Below are 24,160 nucleotides of genomic sequence, written 5' to 3'. Positions count from 1 at the left end.
TTGCCTTGACAAATCTTAGATTCTTTGTGTGGTTGTTATTTTGGGTTTTCATTTCCTATTGTGTGGGCATCAGTTCGAGTAGTGGCATTTAGAGATTCATTGGTTGTCAGAATGGTGGTTAAGACTTTCGTTGCGATCTATGTGATCTGTGTATGATGTTGTCATGTGCACTCATACTTGCTTCAAAAAAAAATTATCTTGACTTGTATTTCATCCTTGTTCCAAGGATCTCCAGACGAGGCATTATAGCCCATACCTAGATCATATTCATCTCTCCATCCTTATTCTCTTTTATAAAAGACCTTTGTTACTTTACTTTTATTTTTTTGCTCAAGCATGTAGAGCATGTATGTGGGTATAATACAAGGGATGTGATAGAGATAGTTGTGGGTGCTAGGAACTTGCAATCACCACTATTGGTAACACGTAGATGACATGGGTTTGATAGTGGAATGAGTAGCCAAGATTGCTCTCACTAGGTGGAAGTGTACGCATAGGAAGGAAAATTAAGATCATTAGGGGGTTATATGTGTTAACTCTTATTGGATCTACATTTTAATGTTCATCTTAGTGGAATAAAGTGTCAGAGTTGGATTTCTGAAGATGCGGGGATAGTTGCAAGTGATGATATACAACACTTTGCTACCACTGAATTCTAAAGCCTTAGAGGCATTGTAAGACCTATTTAACATGACTATGATAGTTAACCAGAAGCAATGTTAACACTTGCTAGAATTTTCACCCATTGAAGGGTTTCTCCATGGCAAACTTTTGTGTGGGACTTTTGTATACATATATCACTGTCAGGAGTTCCCTTGCAAGCTTAATAACTTAATTAAATAGTTTGATAGCTGTAATAGTTATCCATCGAAATAGATTGCAGTGTTCTTTATGAGAGTTGGATAGTTGACAGAGAAACTGTGAGTAGCCAACTACACGTGGAAATATTCCACCTAGTTTACAGATCAATTTCTCTTCCTCTCTTTTACTGTCCCTTCCTCTTTCTTTTCCTCTTCTCTTTTGATAAATACAAAACAACATTGACCATAGATTTTATAAGATTTTTGGGGATCGTTTTAGGGTTTTATTTATTTTAGAAAGTTCAAAAACAAATAGGATGTGCGGATTTGATGTGGAAGATGTCAATCTATGATATTGCAATCTAAACTAGCCAATGTGAGATATTGCAATCAGAAGGCTTGGGTAGTAAACTACAACAGGCGTGTAAGTGATGACAATTCAGATAGCACCAAGAGACCACAACATATGGTAGGGAAAAAAAAACACAAAACCAACAGTATCTTCATGCATTCTCCAATAATGCAGAATTCTCAGATCCTTAAGCATTTAAAAAGCACTAAACAACCTCAAGAAAACATTATTTAAAATCCTGTATAATTTTTGGAACTTACCCCCTCCAAAATTAATAGAATCAAACGACTTACAAAGCTCAGCATGCCAATGCAGGCACCAAAAATAATACACTGTCTGTGTCCTCTCCTCAACATTACCAGTGAATTAAAATGACTATAAAATGGGAAAAATGTCTACAAGTGGTCAAATTCTTAAACCACTAATTTAAATACACTAACCACAATTACACTAAAGCTCAGGATGATTCCAAACAGAAGTATCCATTCCAAAATAGAAAATCTACTGAAGATGTTGCACTGTTGTTTCTTTTGTGCAATTTCAGGCAAAACCTTATTTTGATTGCTATTTTGGGGCTCCTTTCTCTTCCTTAATAGCATATATGACATTGACTTCTTTATAAAGTATGTATCAACTGAAAGCTTCACAGTTGTCTCACCATCACTGGCAGCATAAACTGACTCACAGGTTTTATAGGCTTTTCCTTCTTTGTTCATCATATTATGCGTGTTTTCAGGAGATGCCAGTACACTGCATGTGCAACTTTCGCATTTTTCATTTACAACAGGTTCAGCAACCAAACAATCTGCAGAAGTTCGTATTGTTTTGCAATCCTTTTCCACGGAGCATGTACAAGACTCCCACTCTGTACAAGACATAACTTCTGCATTTCTACCCTCTGGAGAAATGATTTTTCTTGTAGCTAGATTTGAATTTGAAATACATGGTGCCAGAATTTGATATGGATTTCCGATAATATTTCCAAAAACTGACCACCTCCCAACTGATGCAACTTTCACATCAACAGAAGTTCCAAGCATACTGTCGGGAGCCATAACAAGTACTTGTACATATGATTTGGTATGGCCAACCTGAAAAGAAATAAAACAAATCCATATTAACAAAATAATTTCTTTAATTGCATTGGAAGACTCAACTATTGGTTAAATATTTATTAATTTTATTCTCGTGTATTGGAGCTTTATATTAATGTTAATCTCATTTTTGTAACAAAAACATCTTAATGAAATATTTTAAAATAACCAGATCATTTCCATGAAGAGGTTTTATCTTTTTACCAGAAAATTGTACATGTCAAAACTGAAATGTTTTTGAAAGTAAGTTGCATGTGCAAATTGCTATTGTTCTAAATTATTGTTTGGATATATTTATGCATTAAAAAGAAAAGAAGAGACAAAATCATGAAGAGATGCAAACAAAACCACATGGAGCAAATTACTTCAATAATTAGAATTCTTGCTCCGATAACAACCATGTTAATTAACTCGAGATATATCAAATACCCGGCAAAGCTACATTATGATGTTTTTTGTGAAGTAAGTTTTATTTGTCTGTTACAGTTTTTTGTTATTGCTTATATTGAAAATTTCGATTCAAGCTTCATGTATGGTAAATTTATATGTTATTGCTATGTACTTCTATTTTAAAGTTGACTCCATGCAAGACGTCATAAATCAATCAACGTAAGCTTATTTCTATTATGTTCAAACACTAATAAACTTTCTATAGGTTTTAAGGATCAGTGAATTTCACAAATGCAATCCCTTGCAAGGAAGGTGGAATGTGTGATTCCATGCAGGCTAGTACTTTCTTAACATACCCAATCTTCAACACGTATCATATAGAGCATGAGGAACATTTTTTACCTGCATCAATTGCAATCAAAGGGCCTTCTTTGTGCCTCAACATATTCCCATCAGGGTCATGGACACAATGAATTAAGTACAACTTTTGCGGGATTGATCAAGCAATTAGCTAATAGGAAATGTTTAATTATCTGGCTAAGCCTCCATGTAACGCAACTGGGTTAACAGTCCTTAAAATCAAGGGCCAATGCTTCTAGAAAATATACCGCACTAATGGTCATCCATGCTTATCATGAATCAAGAGGTGGTCATGGGAATGTCTGTACTATTCATGTATCTGCTTGTGGAACAAATCCTGCAAGTGCTGTCTCTGTGCACACATGGATATATGCTTCAATGTTGCTGCTGTAGATTGGTTGGGCTCAAGCATTAGAGTAAGAATACTACAAATGCTGTGTCACTAATATTATCAATGACAGGCACACAAAATCACAATAAATTATGGAGCAGGGGATGTTAAGCAATGGAGATAGAAAGTGCTGATTTGGATAGAAAGGAATTTGGGAGCATAAATGAAGACTTACGGATAGAAAGTAATGATTTGGATAAAAAGGACTTTGAGAGCATAAATGAAGACTTGCATGTGGATATTTCCCAATAAATTATGGAGCAGGGGATGCTAAGCAATGGAGATAGAAAGTGCTGATTTGGATAGAAAGGAATCTGGGAGCATAACTGAAGACTTGCAGATAGAAAGTACTGATTTGAATAGAAAGGACTCTGTGGGCATAATGAAAATTTGCATGTCACCATAATTCCACCCAGAATGAAGAAGATATTGCTGTACCACTGTTCAAATTACTAATGACTCCGGTTGATGGAAATATTCCAGTCTGGTTCAGACATTGCATCATTGTTTGCATATGGTTCAAATGCTTTCCACCAAGGCACACATTGCAATATGCTGAGAACTACAGATGGAATATTGGGTTGATCATAAGAGGCACATCATAAGCTGCTTTTTCTTACCATTGTCCCAAGCACTGCATAACTGAAAATGATATGTCTAATGATTGAGGGCCAACACAATAAAGCATCCTGCCATGAGGCCGAGATATGCTTTCACAGAGGGAGGCTTCACAAGTTTAGCACTTCCTGGAGTCAGTATTTCAATGCTTTAAATGCTTGCAACTTTTGAAAGTCCATAAACTTGAAATTATAAATTGATATGGACCAGCTCGAATTTCTTGCAATATAGAAATGGGCCATGGCCATATCTGTGAAGATGCAATCCATTTCCTACTTACACCTGCATCTTGACAAGCAATGTGACACTGCGAACGACACATCCATGCATTCAATAAACAGATGCCTACAGACCAAGAGGATTACAAACAGATGCCTAAACACTCAATATTAGACACGAGTTCATTCCCAGGAATTTTAGATGCAATTCAACAAGCTTGAAGTGCAGGTTCTCTGTCCCATGTTGAATATATTTGACAGAATTTGAAACAAAGTAGCATTCACTACAATAGCTCCAATTTCCAGATGTGTAAAACACAGATTCATTTCAGACCTGTGTGGGTGCCCAGGCACAATACATTGGGAGCGTGAGCACTGTTATGCATACTATTGTTTCCCTGCAGAACATGTTAGGCACAAAAGCATTCCAGTATCTTAAGAGTGTACAAACTAGGTAAGATGAATGCTGTGATGAGTAGGCTGCTTTAAAATATAGCAATTGGAATGGTTGTTTTAATGTTATGCAGTATCCACTAAAATTAACCTGGAGAACGGCAGAAATGTCATTAAGAAAGCCTCAAGGGGTTCCATTCATGTGCTGGAACGAAGCATACCAGCCTGATAAGAATAGTTTTCCCAGCTATTTATGCTGGAAACTGATCGCTTGTTCCTAGTTATTCTGTGACTGAAGAAGATAGTTCTAAATTCTGATAATGATATATCTTAATATGGATTTTGAACATTGGTGCCAAAATTTCCACCAAATTCAACTTTCATAGATGAGTTTGCAATAATGTCATTTAAAAGGAAAAAGTCCCCGAGTGTGTCTCTGGGGATATTCTGTTTTGTGGATTAAGGTTCACATTTGCAATTATTTAATCATGATCAGGTGGCTTTCATAATAAATATAGCAAAGGAGCTCGAATAAGCTGAGCAGCTTAAGGCATACATTCAATCCAAAAAAAAATTGGGTGCTTTGAAAAGAGATTATCTTAAGTGTAATAGAATGGTTAGAGACATGCCTTTACGCCTGAATAATTATGAGTTCAAAGCAGATTACCATGTGGTCAATATGGGCGACTTGGATTTCGTTTTGGGTATGACATGGTTGCGTTTATTGGGTGAGGTCACTTTCTGCCTCAAGGACATGGAGATCAAGTTTGAGGTAGATGGGAAGCAGCATGTGTTGAGAGCTATCAGGAATAGTGACATCCGAACCATTTCTCTCAGGCGATTGCAAAGATTGGTGAGGCATAATGATATTGAATGGGCAGCCATGTGTACTCTCATGCCCACAAAGGAGGAACAACAAAAGACAGAATATCATCCAGACATCCAGATATTGAGAAAGAAGTAAAGTATTCAGCGATATTCCACCTGGTACACCACCTGATAGAGGGATTGAGCACATCATTGAATTAGAAGAGGGTGCTAAACCAGTTATGATTACTCCATACAAGCATCCAAAGAGGCTCAAAGATGAAATAGAAAAAACCATCAAGGAACTTCTTGCAATGGGACACATTAGACCTAGTAGGTCTCCTTTTGCTTCTTCAGTAGTTTTGGTAAAGAAGAAAGATGGTTCACTTCGGATGTGCATAGATTACAGAGTGTTGAATAAGAAAACCATTAAGAATAGATATCCTATTCCGCGGATTGATGAGCTGATAGATGAACTACATGGGGCATGTTACTTTAGCAAGATTGATTTGAGATCCGGCTACCATCAGATTAGAGTCAGAGAACAGGACATAGAGAAGACTGCATTCAGATGTCACTATGGGCACTTTGAGTTTGTAGTTATGCCATTTGGTTTGACCAATGCTCTAGCTACTTTCTAGTCCACCATGAATAAAGTCTTCCATCATCAGCTGAGGAAGTTTGTGTTGGTTTTCTTTGATGATATATTGGTACACAGCCGGACATGGCATGAGCATATGGAGCATTTAGAGACAGTACTGAATACCTTGCAGGCAGAGTCCTTGTATGCCAAAGAGTCCAAATGTGATTTAGGCATGACCGAGTTATTATACTTAGGTCATATTATCAGTAGAGAAGGAGTACGGATGGATCCTGATAAGATTCGTGCTATTGTGGAGTGGCCTATTCCTGAGAACCTGACCCAACTGAGAGGATTCCTTGGTTTATGTGGCTTCTATCGCAGATTTGTTTATGGATATTCGCGACATGCGGCTCCTATGACAGATTTGCTAAAAAAGGGAGCTTTTATTTGGACAGCAAAGGCACGGGCTTGTTTTGATAGATTTAAGGAGATCATGACTTCATGTCCAGTACTAGCATTGCCCGATTTCTCGAAGCCATTTGAACTCCAGTGTGACGCCTCAGGAGATGGTATTGGGGCTGTTCTGATGCAGGACAAACATCCTATTGCATATGAGAGCAGGAAACTCCGTGGGCCAGAGAGATCATTCAGCATTTACGATAAGGAGATGTTAGCTATCATGCACGCGTTAGCTAAATTCAGGCAATATCTAGTAGGTGGTAAGTTTTGTATAAAAACTGACCACAATAGTTTGAGACATTTCCTTGGACAGAGAGATCTCAATGATAGACAGCAGAAATGGGTGAGTAAGCTACAGGCCTATGACTTTGATATATCATACGTTAGGGGAACTCAAAATGTGGTAGCAGACGCCTTGTCATGCAGGCCACATCTTAGTGCGATGGTTGAGATCTCTGAGGATTGGAAGCATTTGATTGTTGCAGAGTACGCTAGAGACTCTTGGGGATCTGGGATAGTTGATGGGACAATTGTGATACCAGGTATACACTTGTGGATGAATTGATTATTTACAAGAGCAGGATATTTTTAGTCCCAGGATCGAAGGTGAAGCGGTCTATTATGCGAGCTCTTCATGATTCACCTATAGCTGGTCATCCCGGGTACTTTAAAACATATAGACAGGTGCGAGAACGGTTCACATGGAAAGGACTCAAGACAGATGTATTGCAGTATGTCCGTGAGTGTCCTGTTTGTCAGCAGAATAAGCAAGAACACACCTTCCTAGCAGGACTCCTACAGCCACTTCCCATTCCGGATCGGAAGTGGGAATGCATAGCCATGGATTTCATTACAGGTTTGCCCAAGGCCCAAGGACGCGATTGCATTTATGTGGTGGTGGATAGATTAACGAAATATGCTCACTTCTTTCCCATCACCACTACTTACACAGCAGTACAGGTAGCTGAGGTATTCTTCAGAGAGATTTTCAGGTTACATGGGATACCCCGAAGTGTTGTAAGCGACAGGGATAGTAGATTCTTGAGTCATTTTTGGAAGGAAGTGTTCCAATTATGTGGCACTTAGCTCACACCTAGTACTAGTTATCACCCAGAGACTGATGGACAAACAGAGATAGTGAACAAATAGGTGGAAGGCTACTTGAGGAATTACGTGGCTGATCAGCAGAAGGCATGGGTGAAATGGATTTATTTGTGTGAATATTGTTATAATACCACCTTTCACATGTCTATTCAGATGACACCTTTCTGAGCGTTATATGGGTATGAAGCACCGAGTTTTATTGACTTGCTGATGGGTGATGTTCGAGTTCCATGTGCCGAGGGTTTGATTCAAGAAAGTAAGGACATTATTAATGCTCTCCGGGATAACATAGCTCGGGCACAGAATCAGTATAAGCAGTATGCAGATCAAAAGAGGACAGAGAGAAGCTTTGAGGTTGGTGACATGGTTTACCTCATGCTTCAGCCATTTCGGCAATCTACTCTCAAAAAAGGTGGGTTAAAAAAGCTTAAGCCTAGGTATTATGGGCCTTTCAGGATCACCAGGCGAATAGGGGAATTGGCTTATGAGCTTGAGCTTCCCGCAGATAGCAAAGTGTACAATGTGTTCCATGTGTCGCGCCTCAAAAAAGCGTTGGGACAGAATGTGGTACCTTCTACGGTGTTACCTCCCTTGGATGATGAAGGGAAATTGATCTTAGTGTCGGAATTCGTTTTGGAATTCATTTTGGAAAGTAGGGTGATCAGAGAATATTTGGTTAAATGGAGAGATCTACCAGTTGAAGATGCCACTTGGGAAAATGAAACAATTTTGCAGCATCCAGCTTTGAGATTGCTTGAGGACAAGCAATTTCAGGAAGGGCGGACTGTCATGTCCCCTTTCTAGCGACACAATTCCTACAGTAGGCAAATGATTTTGGAGAGAGAGTCATCTCGTTGCCACATGATTGCGTTTTGCTCTCGGAGAGTATAATTAATCCTATATCCAGTAAATGAGGCCTACATGTTCTAATGTTGAATTGAGATTGCACTTTTAATTTTATAAAGTTATTTATTTAATTTGATAAAGTTATTTGATAATAAAGTGCATTATAATAAGATATTATAAAAAAGACGTTTCTGGAAGCTTCCAGTGACTTCTCAAAAAAGTGAATGAATAGAGGACAGGAGGCACCCATTTGGACAAGCGGGTTTTGTGGATTCTACTTCTACCCCAGTTGGAGTGATTTGTAGTCATTTGGTCTGCAAATTCTCAAATTATCTTTGGGAACGAAAACTCCCATTGATAAGCAATTTTGAGGGTGTGGAATATCACCCGAATTATTGCAAATTGGAGGTGACGCTACAGTCATTTCATCAGGGCACAAATTCGGGCCTAAGGCCAGTTGCAAGATCACTACGTGGAGACTGCCGCAATATAGGATTACCTTTGTTCTCTTATGGCCAGGACGAAGGATGGAAATCATTTTTTCAACCCGGAACAACAGTTTGAAGCATATATGATTTTCGATTTACATAAAAGCTCAGACGCATCATCTCTGGAGTCGGACCGAAGGGGGCTAGCAGAATCAGATATTAGCAAAGGGTTTAGATTATTTGCAAGTTCGTTTAGGGTCTCCTGATTTTCAGAATCAATATTGCAGAGGACGGAGGTATATTTGGTATTACACATTGGCTTCTATTTCCCTTGCGTCCCACAGACCTTCCGACAATCAACAAACTTAGTTTCCATCAATTCGGGCACCTTCTTCAGGTCGCGATTTATTAAGAATAATCAAATAATGCTATCGCCAAAGTCAGGATGAGGATAAGCTCAAAAAATATCTGATCCCAAGGTCGTGGTGATAGTCGACAGCCAATAAAACCGTGCGACAGTTTGGACATCAACATTAATATTCGGATTGTAATCAGGAAAAAAGGTGCCATTATTTTGGAGGCGAATAAAATCTCAAGTTTTTGGCATTATTTGAAAACTAAGTTCAGTAGTTAATTTTTGCTTTCAGTTATTAATTGCTATCTGTTCAATTTCTAATTACAAAGAAATTTTCTTCCCTGAATTTGGATGAAGCAACTATTGAATAGCTACTTAATTCAGTAAAATTGTTAATCATCACATCCTCACCCAATTGTAAATTGCAAACCAAAATTTTATGAATTATCGCAATACACATTGGTACTTTAAGTGGCCTTTCGAGTAAGGAACATCTCAAGAAATCCCTCAACATGCCAGTTGTCAATGTTAATTGAGACGCATGTATATTATTCTGTTGTGCCTGGCCCATCGTGAGGGCCTGATGTATTGTCTCTTAATGATAGTTTACTTATGTATCTGAGATGGTGTGTACCTAATTTCATATGCTTAAATTTAGTGATGTTCAATATATTGGTTCAATATGAATTAAATGTGATTGTGGCAATAAATGGATGTTGAGATGATATAATAACATGATTTTAATTTAAAACGCTTGAGATATTAATGCTGATGTTGAAATTAAATGACAATCTATTTAATCAGTTGAATAAAATTAAAGTTACATGTGATATTTGACCCCATTTGGGGAGATTGCACAGATTCAATTTCGGGAATATTGAAATGTGTGGATTCAATTGTGAGAATTTGAATATGCAAATGTGATTTGCAAACATCAGAATTGTAATTCAATCACAAGAGCCTACAGTGCATTCCTTACAGCTTGGAGTGTTTGTACCATCCCATTCAATATTTTGACATGGAGTTAGTGCAACTTTAGTGAATGCTTTTATCAAACACAATGAGCATTTTAGAAGCAACTAAGTTAAAAGAACATGAAAATGCAAGCAAGCAAAGGGATAGTGGAGATAATTTCAAATGAAATACATCAAAGTAAGCAAGGAAAGCACACAAAAAAGGTTTTTTTTAACACTTCATCTGGATACATCACTATTCTTTTTAGAACAGTGAATCCAAGCATATCTGGTGCAGCTCCATGTCCCCTAGTTTCAAGTACGGTTAGGCACAGTAACAAAGCCATATCCATGTTCTAAAAATACTTGTAGCAGGGCTGACTTAGGCCTTGGGTTTGTGCCCTTGTGGTCTTGAGTTCAACTCCAAAACCCAGACTCACCTGAAGCACCTTGCTTGCAAGCAGCTTGGTATGTCTCCAGAGCTAAGATACCGATGCGCCCAGGCAAGCAATGGATGCCGAAGCAGATACATGCGGATACTAGAGGCAGACGGGTGCCACCCGGATGCGTTGGTGCCTGTGTTGCAGCTCCCGTCTACCTTCTCCATTTTTGCCACAATCTCTGAGAAAATGTGATCACGGGCTGTGGAGTGGACCATTCTGCTGGTTGACAGGGTTGGGGATGAATGTGGTCACCAGATGGAGTAGTCATGGTCTATTGGTTGACTGTTACAACAACATGGGTAATTTATGGACTGAGAGATCGTTGGAATCTTGATGTGATCGCTGCAAATATTGAAACACCGGATTGCAATCATCACATGCTCTTCAAAAGGAGCTAGCAGGAGCTGGTTCTGAAATCAATTCCCTCAAACTTTGTTGGATCTCAAGAAATGTATGTGAAATATTTTAGTGCTATATCCATATGAAGTCGCAAATTTATGTCATCATCTACATGGACCGAATACAATCCTCATGTAAGAAATAATAATAAGATTATTATCAGTAGAATTAGCATTCGAGACTGTATAAAATTGGGAGGGGATTGAAGTATTTCAGGTGCTGCCAATTTGAGTATTTGATCGTATATGTGGTGCCATTTATGAATATTTCCAAGTCCTACGCGCATTATACAAGGGAAATATAGTTTCACTAGGCCTTTATATATTCAGAAAGTAATGATAAATATTTTCCCTTAGTAATGATAAATTAGCCACTAAACTCAAAACTTGAAATAGCACTAAACATGGTGGACAAATTTGAATAAATTAGGTTTCAGCATATATATAGAGAAGGCAACAATATAGCAGATGCCTTTGCACACTCTAGAGCTGATGGCCAAACTTCCACTATCTATAATTCCAATGAATCTTCATCGACACAATAATGGGTCAGAGATGCAACCCTCTAGGGTAGCTCTTGCCCAATTTCACCCAATTTTTCAAAAATCATTAAATAGTCATTATTGTAGATACACCGACTAGTGTGGATGTGCACTATTTAATCTTTGTAACCATCATAATCAGGCACCTTTGGTAAGTGAGATAGGAGGGAATTAATCATGGTAAATAGCGGCTCCCTCTCCAAATTTTGGCAAATCTTTCCACACATTTCTCCAATCACTTTCAATTTAGTTTTTTGTACCTTATTATCTACAAACTCACGAATTTTGGACTACACAATTGGTATATGACATATCAATGCAGCAATTAATTATGGAAATCTTGTTATGAGATCTTCTGAATTTTCGGCACGAACTCCCAAAGAGAAGGTACCCCCTAATGATGATGCCCCTCCTATTTAAGAACCTTAACAGTTTACTTTGCGAATTCACAATTGAGATTAGAGTGTTGTTGGGGTCTAATAGTGGCCTTTTTGTGCTTTTATCTTTAAGGTTCGTAGGATGGACACGTTGATTAGGATGAAGCCTGGTCTTAGAGAGATGGCATTTGTGGGGGAGATTTTTGTCCTTAGAATCAGCAAGATGGTTAAATCCAAGGACCGTCTAGTTCTTCGAGCAATCAAGATTATTCTAGGTAAGGAATTTTCTGCTTTAGCTGATAGACCCAAGCATAACTCTGACATTGTGGCTATGCTTATAGCTACCATTTTACACATAGCTAGGGATAAAATGGCGCTTAGGGATTTTTGTAAGGCAGTTTGTAAAGCTCCCTTTCTCTATGAACTAGATGCAGTCTCAAGTATCATAGATGATGACCTTTGCATCCCCAAGAGAAGCGAGTCCAATGTTTGGGATAAGCCGGTTGAAGTTTTCCCCATTCTAATTATGCAAGACAAGAGAGCCTTTATGCAGTGTATGGATCAAATCACCCATAACTGGATGTTTCTTCTAGCCGCCACCAACACGCGTATCTGTGTCGACTGAAGGGGCTTGGAATGGTACTTCATGATGGAGGATATTTTGGGAGATTAACTTTGTTTTGCACTCGATTGTCCTTCTCCGGTGGCTGCTTTTGCAGGGCTCACTCCCTTCCCCGTTTTGAGCTTCTGGAGGGGTTCTCTGGTTCTGTCCCTAGCGCTATGCTGATTTCGTGGTGTTTTCTGCTTGGTGATTTTCCGTCTTGGGTGGCTTGTCCTCTTGTTTATGTCTCTTTCGTGTTGTTTCCCCGTTGCTTGGCATCTTGACTGTTATACTCAAATTCAGTTTTGTACACTCCTTTTTGGCTTTCTGCCTTCATGGTTCTGTAGATTTAATCCTATATGATCCTTTGAGTATAGCAAGATATAGATTATTATCTTAGATCTGGTGTGGACTTGTTTCTTTTCTTTTTGGATCTTAATCAGTGTCGGATTTTGTCTTCTTTTGAGCACTCATGTTGATCGCTGGTCTGGACCCTATCTTTTTTGCCACTTCAGTTGCTCTTTTGCTCAAGCAATCACATAGAGGGGTCGCTAATGCTGGCACCTGTTCTTTTCTGAATTGCATTGATATATTAAATTGATTTTTTTTGAAATTTGAAACCAAGAAATAATGAGAATTATAATTACAAGTTAAAACGCATCAAAGAATCATCAAATTTGGACAGGTTTAAAGGCAATTTATATTATTCTAATAAAACTCAAACCTAGTTTATGATTCCTAAGTAATACATTTCAGAACAACTAGAATCAAAAGGTTGCTTAATTTGATCATTTCCTCACTATTCTAACGCTTCAAAGAAGTTTTATGATAGTGCCTCAAAGGTTGCTTCAAGGTAATCAGTAGTCTCATTATGCCCATTCTGAGGTTGCATTAGAAGATTAATGTTTGGAACTTTGGATTCAAGTTATAATTGTGCTTCTATATCTTTTAAGAGTTCAATCTCATTGTTGCTGTTCATGATTGTCTCATTGTCCCACTCTTATCAGAAACCCACTATCAGCCTAGGGCTCCCAATAGGTTCAGATTATAATGAACAATTACTGGTTGGAATTATATTCTTACCTTTAACTCTAATAACCCTTGACATAAACATATTCATAGGCCTAAGCAATAACTATTTGAGAAAAAGAAGCCCATTATATAAATTTATTAAAGAAAGATTTGATTTTTACCCTTACTAACAATTTCAATGAGTTTAAAGTTTATGACAGAAAGCAGAAGCAGGACAGGCATTACCCAACTCTATCAAATGATGGCGTATTACACTGGAAAGTTATCATTAATGCAGCATGTCGAAACATATAATATATGTATCATCATAACTTTATGCATACTGGGGTATGCCCCTTTTAATATGTAATTTTGAATAGGACAAAAGTCTCAACCAAGACTGGAGGTTTTCTTCTCCGTTCTTTCCTACCAGTGCCCGTTTGAACAGAGTGAATCACAATGTATTAACTTTTTGTTATATATATAATCGAATGGCTTTGGCCTTTTACCTATCAAAATAAAATAAAATTGAAGGTTGCTAACTATAGATATATTGCAAATTGTCAATGCCATTAATGAAATAATTGATTGAGCATATTATTATTTGGATATAGGGCACTACAAATGGTTTATTGCTTCATTCTAAAAACTGACACTAATATTCATAGTTGAGGTCACCTTTTTTATTTAAGAGATAGATATCATTAAATCTGACGTATAGCCGTTGCTAGTGCAACTCTCACGAGTTGAATGTGAAATCATTCCAAGGAAATTATTGTTTGTGAAGTAGTCTGGACCTGTGAGTAATGGCACAAGAAGTGATATGGAGTTTGATGCTGATAATGAATTTCTGCCCAAATAATTGTGTGTTGACTCATCCCCTCAAATTGACTGATGTTTAATTTCGAGAAAGGAGGATTATACACCTAATTTTGATTTCAGAAATAGAGGGACAACAATATTGATTGATTGATGATAGCAATATCTTGAACAGAAAAACATCTATGAAGTGAATGGTATAGACAGAAGACATTATCAAACATTGCCAATTTTGTCAAACATTACATGTTACGATGTGCTCAACATTCTGATGTGAGCTTGATGAGAATTAACGAGTACCACATATGTAAAGAGATAAGTATTTCATAGGTAATCAATACATGCTATAGCATTAGGACAATAAATATTGTACACTTCTATCTTTGGTATTTCCCTTTGGGATCATTTAGTTTGATGAAACATTTGTAATCCCTTGCTGAAATGTTTTCAGAATGGGTCATGATTGCATTCAAGAGAGAAACAGCTTGAGGCTTGCAAATCATGAGACTGAGTCGAAGGCTGAAGATATATCTTCTAATAGAAGGAAATAACATTCTGAGGAAATCTAGAACATCCATCTAAGGCAACATTGAACGAGGAAGTTGAGTGGTTGATGCATGTGTTTAAAGCTTTAGATGGAAGCCACATTACCCTAAATGTTTGGTGTTGTTAAGCTTAACGATAAATCCACAACTTATTACATTTACTCATGTTAATGTGAATCAAAGCATGCTTTCATGATAGAGGGAACAAATAGAGGATATTTTTCAGTTGATTCTTGAGGATTTTGGTCATAATGATTTAGAGGGAGTCTGAAGCTCCATCAGAAGCTTCATTGGATGAGAAGCTCAAATGATTGATATTCAAAGGGAGTTTGAAAGTCCATATGTGTGACTGTATGATTTCAATGGGCCTACCCCCTGAGTACATCATGAGTAAGTGACAACTTCCAAATGGATTATCACTTGTATTTGCATAAGTTTTTGAAAGGTGATGATCTTACAATAACTTAAATCATTATATACATTTTATGTAAATGTTGAAATAGATCATGATAAATTATATCTTGCAAAATCAACAACTAAGTGTTAAATGCCATTCGCTTGATGGTCTATGAGTTGTTTGTATAGATATATGATAGGCATTTGGTGAATATCATATGCTGATATTTTGCAGATTACCTGATTGAGTACTTGGTGAATATCATATGCTGCTATTCTACATGTCATTACTCAAAGTGTTTGGTGAATATCATATGTTGATATTTTGGAGGCCAATACTCATGATATCAAAATGGTGGATATCTTTTGATCAAAGATATACTTAAATTTTGTCATTTTGTACATTACCAATGGCGTAATATCTATGTGTAAATCCTCCCTAGCTAAGGAGTGTTAATGTTTGGTAGCTTCAGTTGGATGAACCCACAAGACTAAACTGAATATATATATATATATAGTTAAATAATTAATTGTTATATTAAATTAAAAAATAATGAATGGACATGTCTCTCCATGTGTTTTCCACAATACAAGAGAAAGATTGTTGCTCTTGGAAAACATATACCGAAGAGGTAATGTTAATACATTTGCAGCGATCATGATAAAATGACAGAAGAACTTGTGAGATGCCCCTATAATATTTTAAAATATTCAACTTAAATTTTAAATTATAATGAATTTATCACAGGATAAATAAAATTGAACATATTTATTATTTATATTCTTAATAATTGAAAGAATATTATTTTAAACTTTATCTATGTTATAAATTTAGATTTAATAATTCTTGAATATTTATATTAGTTTTAAATTTAATATTATATTATTTTATTTTATTAAATAATGAATTGGACTATTTTATTTCATATTATAATTTAGTTGCAGATCTATTTAGCATAGTTAAACTGCTTTGACAATTTAAAGGAATTCCTTGTTTATACATACATACATATATATAAAATGTAGGTCTTCGATTAGTTCCCACAAAAACAGAATTAAAAGCAATGAATTCAACAAAATGCTAAAGGTATAGCAGCAGCCTTGTTGAACAGCATCCCCACACATGTCATGTAGTAATGGATCTACCACTCTTAAGATATTAATAATAATGTCATTTAACACTTAGAAATTTTGACAAGAGTAGCCAAGATATCCATAGAGGAGAACAATCATTTGATAATGAAACAGCAAAGAAGAGAATGCAACACGTCCTTGGAAGGCATAATACACAAGACTCCACGACAAATGGTGGAGGAACTATGTAATGTCCCTATTTTTAGCAAGTTCTTGCAGTTGGCTTGGTTAGTTCACCATTGCGACCCTCGTGAACTAACAGTGGGATTTGAGGGTCTCAATTTTGGGGTTATAGGCTTTTTAGTAGCCTATGTTGTGTTTTGGCTCCACTTGAAGGACTTACTATTTATAGTAAGTCAAATTGGTGGTTTCGATGAATTCAATTGAGTTAAGAGGAGTTGGGTGATGCTCTCAATTTTTATTTCGGGCTTCCGATTTGGGCTCTAAGAATCTTGGAGGGAGCATCTATTTATAATAAGTCACCCCGTCAGGTTCATTCACCGTCTTTCATCATCAAGATCACTTTGGTGTTGTCAAATTTTGATTCTAATGCTTCTTCAGTTGTTTTCGCAAGACAGGTGAATTATTATTAATATTCATCTAAATACATTGAGGGTGCTATTTTTGTTGCTATTGTCGGTTGGTCACCTCAGTATCATAGCTCGTTGGAACCGAGACGAAAAGTTTTAAATCCTGGGAACAAGAAATAGTGGCCTTGCGTGTCAAAATATTAAGTTATGGTGGAAAAGGTCATTTTTGGAGCCAAAAGCAATTAATAAATTATATTAATAGCACTTTATTATATTTTAATGTTGTGTAGAGAAAGCTTCTTAAGTGGAGTCCTTTTGAGAAACTAATGCCATTTGGAGATTATAAATATGAGGACATTTGATGAGAAAAAAATCCACTTATTCGATTATCTTATCTTCTTTTGTTGTCTTTGTGACACTTCTGAAGTTCTGATTTTTGTGCCCTTGCTGAAGTATAAGGGTTTGGTATCTACAGTTGAAGTATTCTAGATTCAATTCTAAGATTGCTTGGCAAATTGTGCTAAAGTATACAATTTGTTATTTCTCCTACCATATTAATTGTTGCTAAGAAGAAGATAAATTTTTCTTGCTATTGGAGGTTGCTCTGGAATTTCTGAAGGGATTCACGGAAAATTTTATATCAAATTGTGTGTTGGTTAATTTGGAGTTGGTTGAGCACCAATTTATATCTGTTGCTGGGTGTTATTTTCTATCTGCACTTTAGGAGCAGCATTTTCCAAATCTGCAGTTGCATTTGTTGGTTGAAGAATTCTTTGTTGCTGCTACTCTTCATTTCAGAGGGTTTCAAGGCATATCTTACCTGTAAGTTCATGGATTGTAACTTCTAATTTTTCTAGGTATTGTTGATTTAGATAATAGGGGATATTTTATCAACTGGGTTGTTGATATTTTGTGAAAATACTCAATATCTAAGTTGATATTGAAATCTGGAATCTTCCAGCTGTATATTCCCTATGTAATATCTAAATATTTGAGTTGAAATTATTATTGCAAAATCTTCTAGTTTGCTGGTATATTCTTGTATCAAAATTGCAAAACCTCAAGAACAAAAAATAAAAATCAATCTTTAGCACAAATTGTTTGAGAGCCAACAGGGTTTCTTCCAGTGGCATCAGAGCTTGCTTGCAAAGTGTCAAACAACTGAATTATAAAAGAATTTGGTGTTTGACGAAGTTATAAGCGGTTGGGGTTACTACAAACTATTTGTAAAAGAAGGGATTAACTTAGCCTTGTAGCAGGCAAAAGAATAGCGATACTCCCTACCAAAGGGCCATATCCAACTATCATTAGATACACCTACTTACAGATTGTGACACTATTCAAGGAATTATGAATTAAGAAGACATCAACATCATTGATATGAAAAAGATAAGAGCTTCTATAGAAGCCAATATCCAGCACAATCTGATGGTGACTGCTAGAAATGAGACCCTGAACTACAGGATATCCAATTAGATTTTACTGGGGAAAATTATAGCTCCATGGAGGTATGTTGAGGGAATGCATGAGAATGGACCAGGAGTAAATGAGGAGGTAATAACTTAAGAAGGAATTACAGGTGTTGTCTGGAACGGTAGAAGCATTAAGGTACCTATGATTTTGTGCAATATGTGAAGCCAGTTAATCAAAAAGCACCACCAACCTTGAACAACGGAATGTTGGATGCAAGACAACAAATTGGGTCAGGACACACTTGTTGCATGCAAATCAACATTTTGGATTAAGTGATAATGCATAACAAATTCATAAGTGGCAGAAAACAGTATTGAATTGTTAAAAAACTTCAAGAGGCCTGTCAAAAGTGTGAAAATGACAAGGATTGATTCAGTCTGTAAATGAAACGGCTAGAATAAATTAGAGAGTTATAGACAAAGATAAATTTCTAGATAAAGATGAAGTTATGAGCGAAAAGATAACTATAAACATTTGCTTGGCACACATACAGCAAATCAAGGGAGGATGTACTTGACTCCTTTGGAACCAGTAGTATCAGACTGAAAAATAGTTGTAGCGAGACATCAGTCATAAATTTCAAGCCAAGTTACTGTTGACCAAAAATCACATTAGGAGTTTTAATTTTCCTATTGAATGATTATATATGTTCTGGACTGCTTTAACTTTCAACTGTATCGATAAACATGGATAAGACCATAAAAGAATGAAGTATGTTCACAGACTAAGAAATTATTAAAATATGTATCTTCAAGCACTATCTTGCAAGCCATTTTCCCAGCACCAATACCAGTATTTGACATCGGTTACGACACTTTCCTATTTGAAGAAACTGCTAAATACCAACTGCCAACAGGAAATCACAAACAGATTTTCTAAACCTGCTGCATCCAACAATACCATTTGTGTTGAAATAATGCATGTTTATAAATTAAAAATTGTGCGTACCAAATGGATACCATCAGAAGCAGTATCTGTTATCCATATTCTCTCTACACGGCCTTCCATGCCAGCGTATGGCACAAATGATTCGAAAATAGTCGTTAACTCACGACTTCGCCTCTTTACCTCTGAACTATTGACCTTTTTCATTCTAGCAGCAGGTGTTCCTAAAAATGAGAATATTAAAAACATAAGTGACATCCTAAGGCATGTGATTATTGATAATGAAAGCAACATCATCAAATATGTTTAACATTAAAATAAGATATTTCAATTGCTTCTAAACAACATCAAATATGTTTAACATTGAAATAAGATATTTCAATTGTTTCTAAACATCATCAAAAATGTTTAATGCTGGCATAAGATTATTCAATTGCTTTGAAGAAAACACATCCTCATCAAGAAATCTAATGCATTTACCTATTCTATTTTTCTTGATGTGTGTGTGTGTGTGTGTGTGTGTGTGTGAGAGAGAGAGAGAGAGCGAGAGAGAGAGAGAGAGAGAGAGAGAGAGAGTTTGTATGTATAAGTATGGACATTCATTTTTATCGAATTTGATTGCATATGACATCAAAATCTAAGTTAAGACATTCCAGTTGAGAGAGAGAGAGAGAGAGAGAGAGAGAGAGAGTTTGTATGTATAAGTATGGACATTCATTGTTATCAAATTTGATTGCATATGACATCAAAATCTAAGTTAAGACATTCAAGTAACATATCAGATTTGATATCAACATGGTTGATCAGTGCTGACAACATAGCACCAATAAAAATTAGAACCGAGGTTTTAACTTTTTTGCAAAATTTATCACGGTTTATATCACCAATGACAATATAGCAACAATAAAAATTAAGACAACGATTTAAGATTTCATTGTTCAAATCCGGATTTTTTATAAACAAAGAAAAAAAATGATATAGTATGCACCATGAAGTACCACTATGCCTCAACTACATTATCACTAGTACTACCAAAGATCTCTCTAAACATGGGTCACATTGTTTATCAAGATATGGCTCATCCAATGGAACTCCAACCAATATTGAAGTTCCATCCCCATGATTGTTGTTTATCAACATCCCCACAAGCGGCTAAAGTTTATCAATAGTTAGGAGTCTACCGATCCCAAATTCTCAAGGCAAAATGATGTATGAATTGCAACTAGTTTTTCCCGCTCATCTAAAGGTAATCTTATTCATCTCATCAAATGGATGAAGTTATAAGTGGACCAATTTCTCATTGCAATAGTAGAACTACCAACCTATGATGGCAAGTTGTCTTAGCTCTGATGAATCCTTCCCATGTCATGTTCACCATCCCATAGGGTCTTTTTGTGAAAGAGTAATCATATCCATCCTAGCCTTTAATTTGTTAAACGCAGGATCCTAAAGATTGACAATTGAATCTATTGCTCCAAAATCTAGTGCCATTCTTGATGCTATACATCTTCCCAAGGACCTTTATAAACCCTATATTACCTTCAATCATCAAAAGGAAAACTTTTATCAAGTTTATTTTCCTATAGTCGTACCCACCCATGTAATAGTGCTTGCCTTGTTCAAATGTTCTATGGTTGGAGCAATAATTGTATTGACTTGATTATTATATGATGTAATTTCAGGATGGTTATTAAAACTATGTTCCCCAGAGTTTCCTGGACAGGGACGAAAGGAGACGGCAAAATTTTTTGCTGATTTTGGGGACAGGGAAACAACAAACGAGGATGGCAAAAGTGACTTTTTTGTTTATTTTTTAAATTATTTGTGTTAAAAAATTGGGGACAGATGAAAGTCCCCAATGAAGTCCTCGGGACAAGGACATCCCCGTCCCCAGAACACTGGCTTTTTTGGGGTTGACGCGTCCTCAGGGAAGATAGTATTAAAAAGATAGTTAATATAATACAAAGGATAGGAAAACTACTTAAATAAGCAATTGCAAACCTTTTCCTAACTGAAGGACCAAGAACTAAAGACATAATAAAAAGCTACCATAGCTAACTAGTCTGTTTAAATGACCATTATAAGTTAAATATAAAAATATTGTATTAATACCCTCCCTAAAAGGTCACTCTACTATCTACTCCAAGACCATGCCCTTGTTCTCGATGCCTTATTGCAGGTCTTTGTCTAGGGACAATTGCAAATGTATTATTATTTTTCTTGTGTCTTTTATCGCTTTCCCCACGTTTCCCTTGGTATTTCTTACTGTGTGATTTGACCTTCCTCTTTATATTAAATCTTTTCCATCTTTTTGTTTGTTTCCTCAATATTGTCAAACTAACTGCCAATGGTCCCCTTCGGGATTCATGACATGGCTTAACCACCTCCTGTGTTTTATAAGTCTAGTGGTTGCATCGGACATTGACAGGTCAATCTTGTGGTGCAATGACAACCCTGGCTTGTAACAAGTGGTATCAGAGGTTGGTCACAAGTTCTAATCTCCTCTAGTAACACTAAGGGGGGATTTGTTGGACTAACCGCCAATGTTCCCATTCATGATTTGTGGCATGGCTTAAACGCCTCCTATGTCCTATAAGTCTAGCAGTTGTATCGGGAAATAATAGGTCAATCTTTTGGTGCAATGACAACCCTAGCTTGTAACATATATACCACCCCTCGTCCATTCTACCTAAGGGTGTGACCTAATGTTGGCCCCTTCATCAACTATGCAGGGCATACCCCTTCTTTTAAAAATTATTCATACTTTTCTCCTTAAAGCCAAGTCCCTAACTCGATTGTTAATGTTATAGCAATCAATTGGAATAATTTGATCATAATTTGTGTTTATCAAAATATCATGATTACTAAGTTTATCATCATTGTTCCTGATAATAATCATTAGATAATGCTATACATACATAAATACATATTCATTTGTTATTTGTGATATTTCTATCGGGATTTAACTATGTAGTCCCAGTGCTTCACCTCTGTGAGCATCACTTAGATCCAATGTGTGCTAAGTGTTCCATTTATTCTCATGAGAGATGGATTCATGTGTGAATCACTACTCATGAAATATGGGTCAATGAGTTTGAGACAAAAAACTACATAGTTAAATCCTGATAGCAATATCACAATTTGACTTGCTATGGAAAATATCTCCTACTTATCCATTGTTATTTATTAATTATATGTATTGATTATCATCAAGATAACAATAATAAACATTATCAATATATAATTCAAGACTGACTGAATCTATTCCAAGGAGAATTGGCAGTATTAACACCGATAATATTATGCAGATCGTAGTTTGATTAAACCTGTGATTAAAGAGCTGTGTCTTTGCAGACAGGGTATGTCCCTTGTAGGGCATGACCCTAAGTGGCTTAAGCCACGTACAGTCATGTCCTTCAAGAGACATGCCTCATCCTATTCATATTTATTAAGATACATTTGCTGCATTTGGAAAATATATACAACACAGTAAATGCTATTACATTTGCAGCAATAATATATTCATCAAGTCAGTTTTACATGCATTGACATAAATCAGAATACACTCACTGTACAGCAGTAAATATACATATGTAATTCTGTTAAGAAAAAGAAGATACAAGTGGTCAATATGTTCACAAGGAATATATAAATAAAAATTGAAAGGTATTATATTAGATCTTACTTAACATAGTTTAGGATTTTTTTAATAGTTGATAAACTCAGTTACTTATGTAATACCAAGTTATTTATATTAATTTATTCATAGGTATTTTGCTTATTTAATTTTTTATTTTTTATTTTAATATAGGTAAACAGCCGAAGCCTATAGTATTTATTATTATTATTTATGGATATTAATTATTTTTATGTGTTAAGCTTGAGTGGATTCAAACTAAAGACCTCCCATATGGAGCTCACACTTTACCGTTGTGTTAAAGTGTAAGACCCCTCCCCGTATGTACTTATTTAAAAATGAATTTCTCTATTAAATCCTTTATAGGAGATTTGAATGGATATATGAGCACAACAAGGCAACGGTGTGGGGAAATGTTGTTGTTCTTAATAGAAACCATGTAGAGGACATTTTGATAAATGCTGGCTATCTTACGTATAACGATTTTATGATTGTTGCAACTATATAATTTAATACTTACCCTTTTATGAATCATTGGAAATCCGAAGACAGTTTATCAACTCACTAGAAGTGCCCTTAAGTAGCTAAATTTTAAATATTATAAGTACATCACAATGTGTTAAGGTTGTTAGGGTATCGCGTACAAGAGGTTATACTTTTGTATTGGGATAAGTTATTCGATTACCCAAAATTATGGTTTAAATCATAAACATTACATGTGTTTTCTAGGATACATCTGCATAATTAGGTGATAGAAAGTTATGGACTTAGATGATTATGATGATGGATATGAATTAAGGTTTTATTGTTTAGGTGTTCAAATGGAAATTGAGATCAGTTGTTACGTTCATGTTTTGATACCTTTGATTCGAGACTTGCTACATTGTTTGATTGTTTAAACATTAAATTGTACTAATGATGCTATGTGGTGTTTTACCTTACGATGATGATGTTATTTATGGTACCTTGGTGATTATGTTATATGCATTCAGATAGTTAAGTATTTTAATTCGAATTGATGAATATGTTATGATATTTTGATCATGCAATCAATTATGTTTTATCAGGTGTAGATTCAATTGATTATGCAACTTGGTTTATATACGTGATTTTATCAAGCTACTGATATTCAAATTGAGTGTGCAGGAAAGTTACCATAGAAATTATTGGAGAAACAATAACCAACCATATGTGTAAATTGTAAAAACAGGTTGAATC

General features: G+C 36.0%; 1 protein-coding gene across 2 annotated transcripts in view; it reads right to left on the bottom strand.

Annotated features, from left to right (window-relative positions):
- Window positions 1-1,378: 1,378 nt before the first annotated feature.
- The window catches only part of LOC149531106 (Methylthiotransferase), a 123,685-nt gene continuing 100,903 nt past the window's right edge, over window positions 1,379-24,160 (bottom strand). For both annotated transcript variants that reach the window (XM_089811764.1, XM_089811765.1), the window contains 2 exons: window positions 19,369-19,529; window positions 1,379-2,243 (listed from right to left, as the gene is read on the bottom strand). In XM_089811764.1, coding sequence (XP_089667890.1) covers window positions 1,566-2,243; window positions 19,369-19,529 — 839 coding nt within the window. In that variant the 3' untranslated portion in view covers window positions 1,379-1,565. The remainder of the gene's footprint in view (window positions 2,244-19,368; window positions 19,530-24,160) is intronic.

Source organism: Cupressus sempervirens, chromosome 11 (genome assembly GCF_028749045.1).
Source record: "Cupressus sempervirens isolate cs-2001-9-10 chromosome 11, ASM2874904v1, whole genome shotgun sequence".
Lineage (NCBI taxonomy): Eukaryota > Viridiplantae > Streptophyta > Pinopsida > Cupressales > Cupressaceae > Cupressus > Cupressus sempervirens.
This window is presented reverse-complemented; position numbering and strand designations above follow the sequence as displayed.